This window comes from Gobio gobio, assembly GCF_949357685.1.
Source record: "Gobio gobio genome assembly, chromosome: 4".
In the NCBI taxonomy this organism is placed as follows: domain Eukaryota; kingdom Metazoa; phylum Chordata; class Actinopteri; order Cypriniformes; family Gobionidae; genus Gobio; species Gobio gobio.
This window is the reverse complement of record NC_137100.1, coordinates 16,720,234-16,733,115: the sequence shown is the minus strand read 5'-3', so window position 1 is coordinate 16,733,115 and position 12,882 is coordinate 16,720,234. Positions and strand designations below refer to the sequence as shown.

Below are 12,882 nucleotides of genomic sequence, written 5' to 3'. Positions count from 1 at the left end.
TTCCACCCTTAAGTGTACGTGGCCGCAATATCTGCCTACCACGATCTCCTGGGAGACAATAAGGTAAGTAGCAGCACGACCTGATCATCAGGTTCCTGAGGGGGGCGAGGAGACTGAATCTTCCTCGCTCTCCTCTCGTTCCCTCTTGGGACCTCTCAGTAGTCTTAAGTGCTCTGTAGAGGCCTCCCTTGAGCCTTTGCGGTCGGCCGAGATTAAGCTCTTGTCTATGAAGACGGCTCTGCTGACCGCATTGGCCTCGCTTAGAGGGTCGGGGACCTGCAAGCATTTTCGGTTGACGAAGCGTGCCTTGAGTTCGGGCCGGCTAACTCTCACGTGATCCTGAGACCCCGGCCCGGATATGTGCCCAAGGCAGGTGGTGAACCTGCAAGCGCTGCCTTTGGAGGAGGCAGACCCAGCCTTGGCATTGCTCTGTCCAGTACGCGCTCTCCGCGCCTACGTAGACATGACGCAGTGTTTCAGGACCTCAGACCAGCTCTTTGTCTGTTATGGTGGAGAGCGGAAGGGAAGTGCTCTCTCAAAGCAGAGGTTGTCTCACTGGATAGTGGACACCATTGTTTTGGCATACCAGCAGTAAGGTCGACCATGTCCCCTTGGTGTGAGGGCACACTCCACCCGGAGTGTGGCCTCCTCTTGGGCTCTAGCGCATGGCGCCTCGCTAACAGACATCTGCAGAGCTGCAGGCTGGGCGACACCCAACACATTCGCCAGATTCTACAATCTCCGAGTGGAGCCAGTGTCCGACTTTGTACTCGCCCCCCCGAGGGGCCGGTAATGGACCACGCTCAGGTGTCTTCGCTTGCTCGCCATTCCACTCCCATGACTGGATACGTGCGATATTTTCCTCAGGTGAGCTCCCCGAGAGCCCTGAGCTCCTCCAGCACTGTCAACGCCGACATCAGTTCAGTCTGCCCTTTCGAGCCCAGACCCTCATGTCCGGCCAGGTGCTCCGTGTGCATGGTTCCCCTCTGGCGACCCCCACACGAGTATTCCCACCGTAAGCCTCCTCAGTGAGCAGGTGTCTTTCCCTTGGCAAGTCCCTGCCACCCCTAGGGTTAAAAATCCACCTTCGGCTGGTACCCTAGAGATCTTCCATATGCAACCCTCAGCGGGTCATATGTGTATTCTCTAAGTCCTCCCTACGGTAGGCACCTTGGCATTCCCTCACTGGGATATGCTTCCCAGTGTACCTTGGTAATCCTGTGATAAGTGGGAGTCCTAGGGCCTTAAGTGGTGGGATCTCACACTTACGCAGGGCACTGGATGACAGCTGAGTGGCGCTGTTTTACAGGTTCCCCCATTCGTTAGTCACTAACGTACGTCGTAGTGACTGAACGAAAGGGAACGTCCGGTTACGTATGTAACCCTCGTTCCCTGAGGAGGGAACGGAGACGTACGTTTCCTTAGCCACGTCAGCTGTGCTGCCTGGAACGCGGAGTTCAGTCTTGGCTCCTGCAGCAGTAACATAATGCGATGTTCGCAGCGTACTTCCTTATATACCCACGAGGTGGGGCGGAGTTACGCATGCAAATTCCGCATGCCCATGGCATTGGCACTGCCATTGGGCGCTGTTGAATACGATGAAGATGATTGGCTTCTAAGCGAAACCCCCATTCGTTAGTCACTAACGTACGTCTCCGTTCCCTCCTCAGGGAACGAGGGTTACATACGTAACCGGACGTTAGCTTATGATGTTAGCAAAGTTTTTTTGCGCCAAAAAAGTTCAAATAATCATTAAAAAAAAACATTATTTTCAGTCTTCATTCTCTGTTAAAAAACTTTACTTTTGAGGGGCGTTACATCTTCCAGAAACGCAAGTAAATGCCCACTGCCATGATTGGTAAACATCTTCACACAGTCTCCAGATATCTATATACATCACTCAAAAAAAAAAAAAAAGGTTCTATATGGCACCAAAAATGGTTCTTGGCTCGTAATCATAGGGGAACCTTTTTTAATGTATTTTTTTTGTACTATATAGCTAGCCTGACATCGTCATACTCAATTCTTGTCAGAATATGAGTCTGATACTGCTCCGTTGGGCTGTGATTATGGGGCGTGTTTCAACCGAACCAGGAAAGACCTCAATTGGATAGACCTACAACCAATCAGAGCAACGTAGCGACGTATAACGTTAGTTGTCAAATGTCAACAGAACTCAACTGCACGGTGTTGCCATGTCCGCGGGTTGAAGCGACCCCAATTATGTGATATACAGACCCAGGAATGCGATTTTTAGCTGCCAACCCTGCCAAAATAACACATATTTTACCCCCCAAATGCCTTTTTTTCCCGGAGAACCCCCCCTGGAAAGCTATTGGGCTTGTTTTTGGCTAGTTTTGAGGAACGTTAGCAATTGGGCGGGTTTTGTTGTAAAAACTTGGCAACCCTGTGGTAACCTGCACGCACGCTGGAATAAGTAGCCTAACGTTAGAAGAAAAAGATGAGTGTAAACGATCTTTGCCGGTGTTGTAAAAAAAAGGATACACAGAGTTTACTTACCAACACGATCATCATTTCTGAGAGAAATAGTAAAGGTGAACGCATATACGAACAAGTTCTCCATGAAGGATTAGAACAAACTCAACCCATGCAAGCGCCTTTGATGACGTAGATGATTACGTTAATGTTGATCATCTGTCCATCATCGTCTAAAGCCCGCCCTGACAATTTCATTGGTCCGAACAGTTTCTGTTCGGGCATAATTACTTCTCTACCGATCAAGTCCAGACCGAACTGCCCGAGTAAAAATGTTGTGGGTGGGGCTAAGTTCGGCTGGCATCCAGGCTACTATATAGCACCAATTTTGGTGCTTCAGTGGTTCTTCAGCTGTTCTTCAGAGGTTCTTCACTGGTTCTTTGACTAAGGTGCTATAAAGCACCTCTGAAGAACTGCTGAAGAACCACTGAATCACCAAAATTGGTGCTATAGAGCACTGAAAAAGGTTCCTCTATGATTACGAGCCAAGAACCATTTTTGGTGCCATATAGTACCTTTTTTTTTAGAGTTTATGGCATAAACTACACTGGCATATGTTCAAGCTTTTATCTTACATGCACATACAAGTGAGTGACTACTGAACACAAAAAAAAGCTGATGACGTGTATTACAGGAGTCCTTTTATACTTACGGGTGCTCCACTTGTGATGTCATGGACTGTCGCCAGCCAATAAATTGGTGTGTTGCATCACACATGCTTCAGACACTGGTCATGCTGATGGTGCTCCCCAAATCTTCAACCTCATGATGCGGCGTTGAAGTTCCACTTTGAAAGGGAACTTTTTTGTTTAATCGCTTGGGCACTTTGTTAAAAATAAACTTCCGCCATATTTTTGGCAGTGCAGTTTGTCCACATTCAAGGATGGTCTTTCAACTTTGGATGGTCTTTCTCAAAATCTCACAGCTCTCTCACTCTTGTATTTGATGGACAGACATGAGCAAACCTATTTGGCCCTGTTTACACCTGGTTGTAAGATGTGTTTTGGTCAATTGGATCACAAGTGGACGACACTAGTAAATACAGGTGTAAATGGGGTCTAATACACTTTGAGCTTGTCCACTTTCGACCACTTCCAGACCTACTCACCGCCTACTGACCAATCTTACTTACCAATCTTAATTTCTAACACACACTCATAATGCTCGGTATGGTCTTGCTGCTGTTTTTACTCCGTCTCTGGCCTCGTTCATTTGTAAATTGAGTGAGCTTAGATTTGAAAAAGCCCATACATTTACCCACCCATAGATCCTCCCCTCGTATAAATCAGGACAGAAGTGTTTGAAAGTGGACAAAAAAAGACGGATTAAAACACCAGGTGTAAATAGGAATGTGCCTCCCTCGTCTATTTGCAATCCGGTCAAACAAATGCATCTTAATACCAAGTGTAAACAGGGCTCTTTATTTACATACGCATATTAATGTGCATGCAAAGGAAAATTGTGATGTTGCAATTGTACCGATTCTGGTGTTTCAGAAAGGGTGGAGAAAAAAAAATTGCATTTAGCTTTGAGGTGTAAAAAGTATTTATTGTAGAGTAACCTCTTATGTGTGTTTCATGACCTTTTAACTAATTCTGTATTTCTAGGGGTTAGGAACCAACACTGACACACTGACTAGAATCATTGTGAGCCGTTCAGAAATTGACCTGCAAAAAATCATTGAAGAATACAAGAGAATGTATGGCAAAACCCTTCAGGAGGACATTCTGGTGAGTCTCCAATTTGAAAAGCTCTAACCATATAGCTTAAAGTCAATATGAAATAAAGAAATAAGACCAAATATTTTCTTAATCACATATTCTGGAAAGAAACAGTCACTTTTCACAGTCTAATCACTTCCCAATGAATTTATTCAACCCTCTTTCTACATTAATTTTTTTAATTGTATTGCTGCCTGTTTCATCATAGCCTACTGTCCTATTAAATACAATAACTGTCCAATTTAAATATTTAGATCCCTTTTCTGGTTTTACAGAAGGAAACAAATGGAGATTATGAGAAGATTCTGCTGACTCTCTGTGGAACTCAATAATCATCTCTTACATGTCTGGATTATGTGGAAATTCATTACATGCGCCACGTCGGCACCCGTTAATTTCCCCATTTGGCTCATGAAAAGTGTTAGATTTAAATATGGAATAAATGTCAGTTTTGCACACCGTAAATGTTTGTGTGAATTTACAATATAATATTTATATCTACAACTTGGCATATTTTCAGAGTAGTAATTCAACAGTTTATCACAATTAAATGTCAACTCGTAATAAAACGCTTTATAAATCCAGGCAATATTTTACATTGATGAACATATTGGTTTCTTTACCATGTTACACAATATGTGATAACTCGGGCTGGAGCACTTGTTTGACCTTATCTGTGTGTCTGTCATAATTAAAGAGACAAATTCCACAAGTTGATACAACTAATAAACTATATCTAGTGAACAATATAATAATACAATACGTTCCTAAGTAAGTTTTGTTTTGTATTAGGTTTGGACAACAACTGGTAAAGTACTGCAAACACATTTAGTTATAGTATCACAAGTCTTACAGACAGGTACAACCAGAACAACCTGGTCTTACCCCTCCACCCAGCCTAGCCCAGCCCAACCCAACCCAGTTTTTTGGTGGGTGTGTATAAGGAATAAAAACAGGTTCAGTTCCTGAAATGATCCATTTCAGATCAGCTCTCACAGACTTCACAGAGAAACAAGTAAGTTGTCTTTGTAAATGCGTTTTACTAAAGCTAGTCATTATTAATGTGCAATGTGTCTGATGCTATATTCATAATTAAGCAATTGATTACTGATGGCATTTATATGACAATTTAGAATGTTCGAGAATGTTTGCAATGTCTGGTCATAAGCTCCTCTTTATGCATTTGCTTAGTTCTTTATAGCTTCTTCAAAGCTCGCAAGATGTCTCTTTTCCAGAAATTATTCCAGCAAGTTAATGATGACAATGTAAGTAAAATCAGTCAAAAGGATACATTTTAGGTTGGTCTTCTAGGTGATGATGGCTAACCTAGATACGCCTCAATAGAAACCTATCATTACTTATTTGTACTTGCATGTTGCTATATGTTTTATCTCAGGGTTTTAATCCTGCTCCTGTTGAGACAGGATACCTTGGAACAGTCAAGCCTGATCCAAACTTTAATGCCCAGAATGATGTTGCAAAATTAAAGAAAGCCATTGAGACCAAAGGTAAAGTAGAGATATCCTGCTAAATGCAAAGTGTTTGTATGCAAAATGCAAATTTAACATGCTCTCATGTTGCTGATACTGGTGTTGAAAAAAAATCAAGTAAAAAATGCTAATTAATGGAACACTTCATATTTTTAGTGTTGTTGCATGGAGGACACACCTCACCAATTATGTCATACCAGGAAGAATGCTAATATACTTTTACCCAACATACAACTCTCTTGGGACTTGTATTATTATGTTTCTAGCTTTATTGCATAATGTGTCTGTGATTATACACCAGGAATCAAGAGCAAGTGCCCATTATTGCAAGATCCACCAGTATTACTCTGTAGTATGAACATAAACAGCTTCTCATGTGATAAAGTGATGGATTTTGGCCTGTTTTCCACTTGTGAAGGTGTGGATGAAGCCACCATTGTGGAGGTTCTAGCAAAGAAGAGCAATGCACAAAGACAACAGATCAAGGCAGCCTATCAGCAGAGTACAGGAAAAGTAAGCATATTCACAGCCTTCAACATCTTTTTTTGAAATAAAAACTCACAACCACTACACAAACGGAAATGAGACAATGTAGAACAATGTAACTAAATGTAAGGTAACACTTTATTTTACAGTGTCCTCGTTACAAATGTGACATGTATTAAGTAATACATATAAATTATGCATAATTACATGCAACTAAACCAAACCTAATCCTAACCCTAACCCCATAGTAAGTACATGTAGTTCATTATTATTATTACTCAGTACTTAAATGTATAATTACACTGTAACAAGAACACCTTAAAGTGTCACCAAATGATACTAAACTAAACAGGTGAACGTAATCCAATCAGAAAACATAGAAACTAACTAGAAAAACAGAACTCAGGCACAGCAGAACAGAGAACAGATTGGTATACATGGTCTAATGAAAGCTTCAACAATTTTCTCTTTCTCTTACAATTCTTTTTATGGACCCTTGAACTTGACAGCATTGGACAATATAGATGTATAAGCCAAGTCATATTGTGCCATCTGCCCATTTCGGACAGATGTACTTTTGTACTGTTTTATCAACCCTTGAACTTGACATATGAAACAATACAAATTAATGAGCCAAGGCATTTATCTATTTGATCTACAGTCAAACAAAAAATTATACTTGTGGATGCAGGACACTATAGTTCATTTATGTAAGTGAGGATAGCAAAATAAAATAAACTCTGACATACCCAAAAATTCTTTATACAGTGGACTACCAGTAAAATTGATAAAAAATTTGGGACCAAAATTATTCAGACACATTGACCAGACCATGTTTTGCTTAAGTGTTTTTTTTTTCTTCTTTTTTCTTAAATGGTTAATGCGACCTTTTAAACCACAGACTGAACAAAATTAAGCATTGCTTGGTAATTGGTTGACCTAAATTGGTAATTTGGTATCATCTAAATGTGTACACTGTAAATTCTAACAAGTTCAGTTTACTTAAAAAAAATTGGAAACCGGCTGCTTTATTTTTGCAAAGCAAACTTAAAGGGAAAACTGAAGTTAATTTAATAATCAGCTAAAAGTAAAGAAAGCTAACACCTCCCAAGTGAATTAAGTAATACATATCAAGTTAGTTTAATGCCAATTCTAGTTAACATACTCTAGAATATTTACTAATCTTACTTAAGATTTAATAGTAATATTACTTGAGAAGCCAACTAACAACTCAGTGTTATATTATGTTCTGCAAACATCTTAAATACTATTATTTTCAACATAGTTTTAATCTGTCATTTTCAGCAATGGTGCCTTAAAAAAATGTGCAATCGGTTTCCAAATTTTCTTCAAGTAAAGTGAACATATTTTTAGTAGTTCAACTAGCATTGAATGCACTTAACACTAAATTAAGGAAGCTTAATTGCATCAAGTTGTTCTTACTTAAACAATTTAAGTTGTGTCGACATAATTCTATCTTTGATCTGATGAAGTGTACTCCCAGAATGCATTGCGACTCAAATAAATAGATTGCTTCGTTTTACTATTTTGACTGTATTTTGTCAGGATAACCCCAATAACGACAGCAAATAAATTTGTAATGGTCTTCTTAAGTAAAAAAAAAAAGATGTTTTGAATGTTGAAGTCTGTGACTCAAGCATGAGATGGTGGTCCAGTGGGTTAAACCGTGGAGCTGAGACGCAGAAGGTTGCTGGTTTGATCCCAGCGGTCACCACCAGTGTGTCCTTGAGCAAGGCACTTTACTCCATATTGCTCCAGGGGGATTGTCCCTGTAATAAGGGCACTGTAAGTCGCTTTGGATAAAAGCGTCTGCCAAATGTATAAATTAATAAAAATAAAAATAAATAAAGCATGGTCAACTCAAGATATTGTCACAAATATAGAGGGATTATATCAGCACAATTATAGTTTATGTCATAAGCGTTAGCAATAAAATGTTAAAAGATCATTATTTGACATAATATATATATAATGTATTACTTCCCTTCCTTTCTTTGAAATCATCGCTGCATCAATAAGAAGAGAATTACAATAATGTAAATTAAGTTCCAAGTGCCCAACCAAAGCACTAATCACCATAATGAAAAACAACATACATTTATGAAGTCAACTTATGTGACGCTCTCCCAAAATATTTACTTTTATTGTCAATAACATTCAATAACAAACCGCTTGTTTTCATTTCATTTATTTATTTTTGCTGTGGTAAAATGGTACTCAATCCAGTCAAGTAATGTTTACTTGGGTTTTCTGAGTAACAAATGCATTAGCATGCAAATAGTTCAGATTACTATTTTTTTAAGTAAATTCAACAAATTATTGGGCATTAAGTAAAGTTAACTAAAAAGTCTTAGTAAGATCAACTGTTGGATTTTACAGTGTACTTAAATTTAACAGCTGATTGGTTGATTGTAATCCATTATATACCGTTCTATCAAAGTTATCTGACATTATCAAGATTAATTTGTTCTGACACAGTTTAACTGAGTTTGTGTTATTTTTTATTACCATTTTCTAAACTATAGCATTTAAACTGTGATAATGTGAGAAAATGTTGAAGGTGTCTGAATACATTTTGGTTTGACTGTGAATCTGTCAAAGTCAAAGTTTAATGAACACAGATGTGACATACATTTTTTCTTGTTTATACAATTTTGTTTTGTGCTGATAGCTTTTGTTTTTATCATTAATCTTCAGCCCCTGGCAGATGCACTGAAAAAAGCTCTGAAGTCAGATTTTGAGGAGGTGGTCCTTGCTTTGCTGATGACACCGCCTGAGTATGATGCTTTTGAAATTAAAAGAGCCATTAAGGTACAACTTACTGCTCTTATTGCAAAATATATTTTTATTTTATATTTTATTCCAAGACTTACGCTACTGTATACTTAAATCTAAATACTAATACTAACATTTCATTGACAATCAGGGTCTTGGGACAAATGAGGCTGTCTTAAATGAAATTTTGGGGACCAGATCAAACAAGGAGATCGCAGCATTGAAGAATAAATTCAAAGAAGGTAACAAGAAAGACTGGCATAAAAACATGTTCTTCCTACAAGCAGATGTATGTTTATGCTGCTAACCTCTTTCTGGTGTACAGTCTATGGAGAGATGCTGGAGGAAGATATTAAAAGTGAAATTAAAGGACATCTTGAGACTACCCTAGTTTCCCTTTGCAAGGTATAAAACATAGTTCAGTGTAATTGTTATTACAGCACATTATATATATATATATATATATATATATATATATATATATATATATATATATATATATATATATATATATATATATATATATATATATATATATATATATATATATATATATATCATGTGTTGTATATTGATAATGACATATTACTATATCAATATCTCATAACTTCAGGCAACCAGGAGTGAAGACCGTAACATTGATGATGGACAGGCTAAGAGTGATGCAAAGGTAAAGATTCTTTATTACACTATGGCCAATGAAGTATGTAAGATATATAGTAATTAATAATACTGATGTTAGATGGAACCACTTAGCTTTTCTAAATTGTGTTTGTATGAAAAACAATAAACCACAGACTAACAAAAACAGCATGAGTATGTTGCCATTAACAGTCCATTATACAGTTTTGCAGTCATTATGAAAATATCTGAGAAATGCTAGACCAATCATAATCATGTTCTGCAGACAGACATGCAATAAGCATTATCAATTGAAACATTGTACATACTGTTTCTGACTTTTCTATGTTGTTGTTTTAGGCTCTGTTTGAGGCAGGAGAGAATCGGATTGGCACTGTTTGCTCTGTTCTGGTTGACATCCTCACAAACAGGAGTGAAACTCAGTTGTGCAAAAGTAAGTTAGGGAATATCACTCTTCTTCAGAGACAGTTGACTTTTAATATATGCCATTCCGGTGTACTTCAGCTCAAATTTCTTTTTTTAAATTTAAAATCTACAGTTTTCCAGTATTATGGCCAATTGAGCAAAGATGGTTTTGCCAAAGATCTGGAGGGTGAGCTGCATGGAAACTTTGAAGACTGCCTGATGACCTTGGGTAAATATACAGTACAAGCCTTCATCTAGTCTGTGTATATTTCTGTGGGAGTGTGAAAGAGTAGTTTCTTATTAAATTACTTTAAATATTTCAGTCCCATCTAAATGAAGGCAGCTCCTTAAAAACCTGTTTCTAAAGCAGGTTTCTCCAGCTCTGTGTGTTAAGGGCGGATTCATTCTGACACACAAAAACGTCTCGGTTACGTATGTAACCCTCGTTCCCTGAAGGAGGGAACGGAGACGTACGTCGGAACTGACCGACTGAAAGGGAACTTTGCAACCAGATACAAATCAACAACTCTTACTCCAAGAGTAACTAAATTGAAGAAAGTTCTTGAAATATCTGTTCTTACCATCTTTTTCATGTTATAGTGAAGTCTGCTGTAAACAAACCTGCCTACTTTGCTGAAAGGCTTCACCTGGCTATGAAGGTAAAGCTGCAAAGGAAATTATGGAATAATTATGATTATAATTATGGTTCCATTTGATCCATTTTGTTTCTTACATAATCTCTGAGTTTCGTATCTGGTCCAATGGCCAAAGGTGGTGGAACCCTTTTGTATTTCCATTTCTGGAGATTTTCAAATTATTATTTTTCTGGCCTGAAGTGTCCATCAGGGTGTCAGACTCTTGGTGGCAAAACGACTTTGTCCAACCCTGTTACTAAAATAAGCACATTTACACTTTCACAAATAACTCCAATATTGTTCTGGTTTTGGTCAGATCGAGTTTAAAGTTGGAATGATTTTTTTTTTTGTACAAATGCTAACATATAGACTACCATTATTAAAGGGTTAGTTCACCCAAAAATGAAAATTATCCCATAACCCTCAAGCCACCCTAGGTATATATAACTTTCTTCTTTCAGCCAAACGCAATCACAGTTAAAATACAAAAAATATGGCTCTTCCAAGCTTTATAATGAGAGTGTATAGTACCTGAGACCATGCGAGTCCAGTTCGGGGCGGAAGAGTGCCCTCTGACCCGATGCATGGCGTATTGAAGAATGCGAAAGCGCAGAGGATATAGCAAAACAAAACACTGGTCACAAAGTCTAAAATAATTTTTTTTAAAGAGAAATATCAGAGGATTTCGATATAAGAGAAGAGGAGCTTGAGTTTGTTGCCCATACCTATTAACCGCAAGAGGCATCTACTCTCACCTAAGCTTACGCTACTTCCACATCCTACGTCCTACGATCAGAGGTTACTCTTCAGCCGGAACTTTCATGTACAGCCATTACCGGAAGCCAGTGTTTATAGTTTATAGAGTTGTAAGTATGGATATCTTCTTAAAAAACCCTTCAGAAGGCCTTCATTAACTTACTGGAGCCATATTAATTACTTTTATGATGGATGGATGCGTTTTTTGGACTTTTTTTCAAGACAAAATCTCAGGTACTACACTCCCATTACAAAGCATGGAAAAGCCAGGATACTTTTTAATATAACTCCGAATGTGTTTGGCTGAAAGAAGAAAGTCATATACACCAAGAATGGCTTGAGGGTTAGTACAGTTTGGCATAATTTACATTTTTGGTTGAACTAACCCTTTAACAAATGGACAAACCAACAAAAATGGCTGCCAATCAGAATTCAGAAGCCATTAACTTACATTTTGTGGGAATTGAGGGCTATAATGAATCCATTTTCATTTTTGCTTATATTTCAGGAACGGTATAGACTAGAGACTCATTTCAAAACTTCTCTAAACTAAATTCTGAATCCCATGGCTTTACATTATTCCGGGGGGAAAAATGCCATTTTGAATTTCCTGACAATTTCCTTCTCTTTCAAACTCATTCTAAACTGTTAGACTAAAAATCTGACTCAGATTATTGCTACTTTATGAATTGGCCTTGCTTTCTAGGGACTGGGAACCAACACTGACACACTGACTAGAATCATTGTGAGTCGTTCAGAAATCGACCTGCTAAAAATCATTCAAGAATACAAGAGGTTGTATGGAAAAACCCTTCAGGAGGACATTCTGGTGAGTCTCTTTAATTCAAAATGAGTGATCTGAAAAAGCTTCTGAATTAGATTTCACATTCTTGGATCCATCATGTTTAAAACCCAGCATGTCTGAATGAAAGTGGCTTATGTGTTTGTTTTTTACAGAAGGAAACAGGTGGAGATTATGAAAAGATTATGCTGGCTCTCTGTGGCACTCAATAAACACATGACCCAGGCATGTAAACACTTCAGGATTTCTTCAGGAGTGTTTCATTAAAACACATTTTTGCAACTCATTGTGTAATAATCTTCTTTGACCAATACATTCATTTGAACATTCAAAAGACCTGTGGTTTAAATGTGTCAGGATACTTTATAGTACCTTTCATGAATAAGTTAAGGAAAAAAAAAGATATTATATGATTCTTAAAGTACTTCATGTCCATTCAAATACGTTTTGTGACATTTGACTATACACTGTACATGAAATCATGCAGTTGTTGCCATAAGGAGCTCTTTTTTCTTGATCTGACCACATATTTTGGTCTAGCCCAATGTATTCAGATTTATTCCATGAAATTGATTTATTAATGTGAATAAAAACAATCAATCTTTCACATAATGTTGCAGTGTCATATAACAATCTTAAAGCAGAAAGGATAC

General features: G+C 38.1%; 2 protein-coding genes across 3 annotated transcripts in view; both read left to right on the top strand.

The window, feature by feature from the left end:
• Positions 1 to 4,967, top strand: part of LOC307125378 (annexin A1-like) — a 20,799-nt gene extending 15,832 nt beyond the window's left edge. The window contains exons 12-13 of the mRNA XM_079815225.1: positions 4,104 to 4,226; positions 4,493 to 4,967. Coding sequence (XP_079671351.1) covers positions 4,104 to 4,226; positions 4,493 to 4,549 — 180 coding nt within the window. The 3' untranslated portion in view covers positions 4,550 to 4,967. The remainder of the gene's footprint in view (positions 1 to 4,103; positions 4,227 to 4,492) is intronic.
• Positions 4,727 to 12,882, top strand: LOC307125379 (annexin A1-like). 2 transcript variants are annotated; one of them, XM_079815226.1, is made up of 13 exons: positions 4,727 to 5,232; positions 5,409 to 5,482; positions 5,614 to 5,725; positions 6,126 to 6,220; positions 8,912 to 9,025; positions 9,141 to 9,231; positions 9,315 to 9,394; positions 9,603 to 9,659; positions 9,971 to 10,064; positions 10,170 to 10,265; positions 10,637 to 10,695; positions 12,134 to 12,256; positions 12,385 to 12,882. In XM_079815226.1, the coding sequence occupies exons 2-13, from the start codon at positions 5,438 to 5,440 to the stop codon at positions 12,439 to 12,441; spliced, it is 1,023 nt and encodes a 340-aa protein (XP_079671352.1). In that variant the 5' UTR covers positions 4,727 to 5,232; positions 5,409 to 5,437; the 3' UTR covers positions 12,442 to 12,882. The 2 variants fall into 2 exon arrangements, with proteins under 2 accessions (XP_079671352.1, XP_079671353.1); XM_079815227.1 differs by having other exon boundaries at positions 5,128 to 5,482; positions 12,385 to 12,837.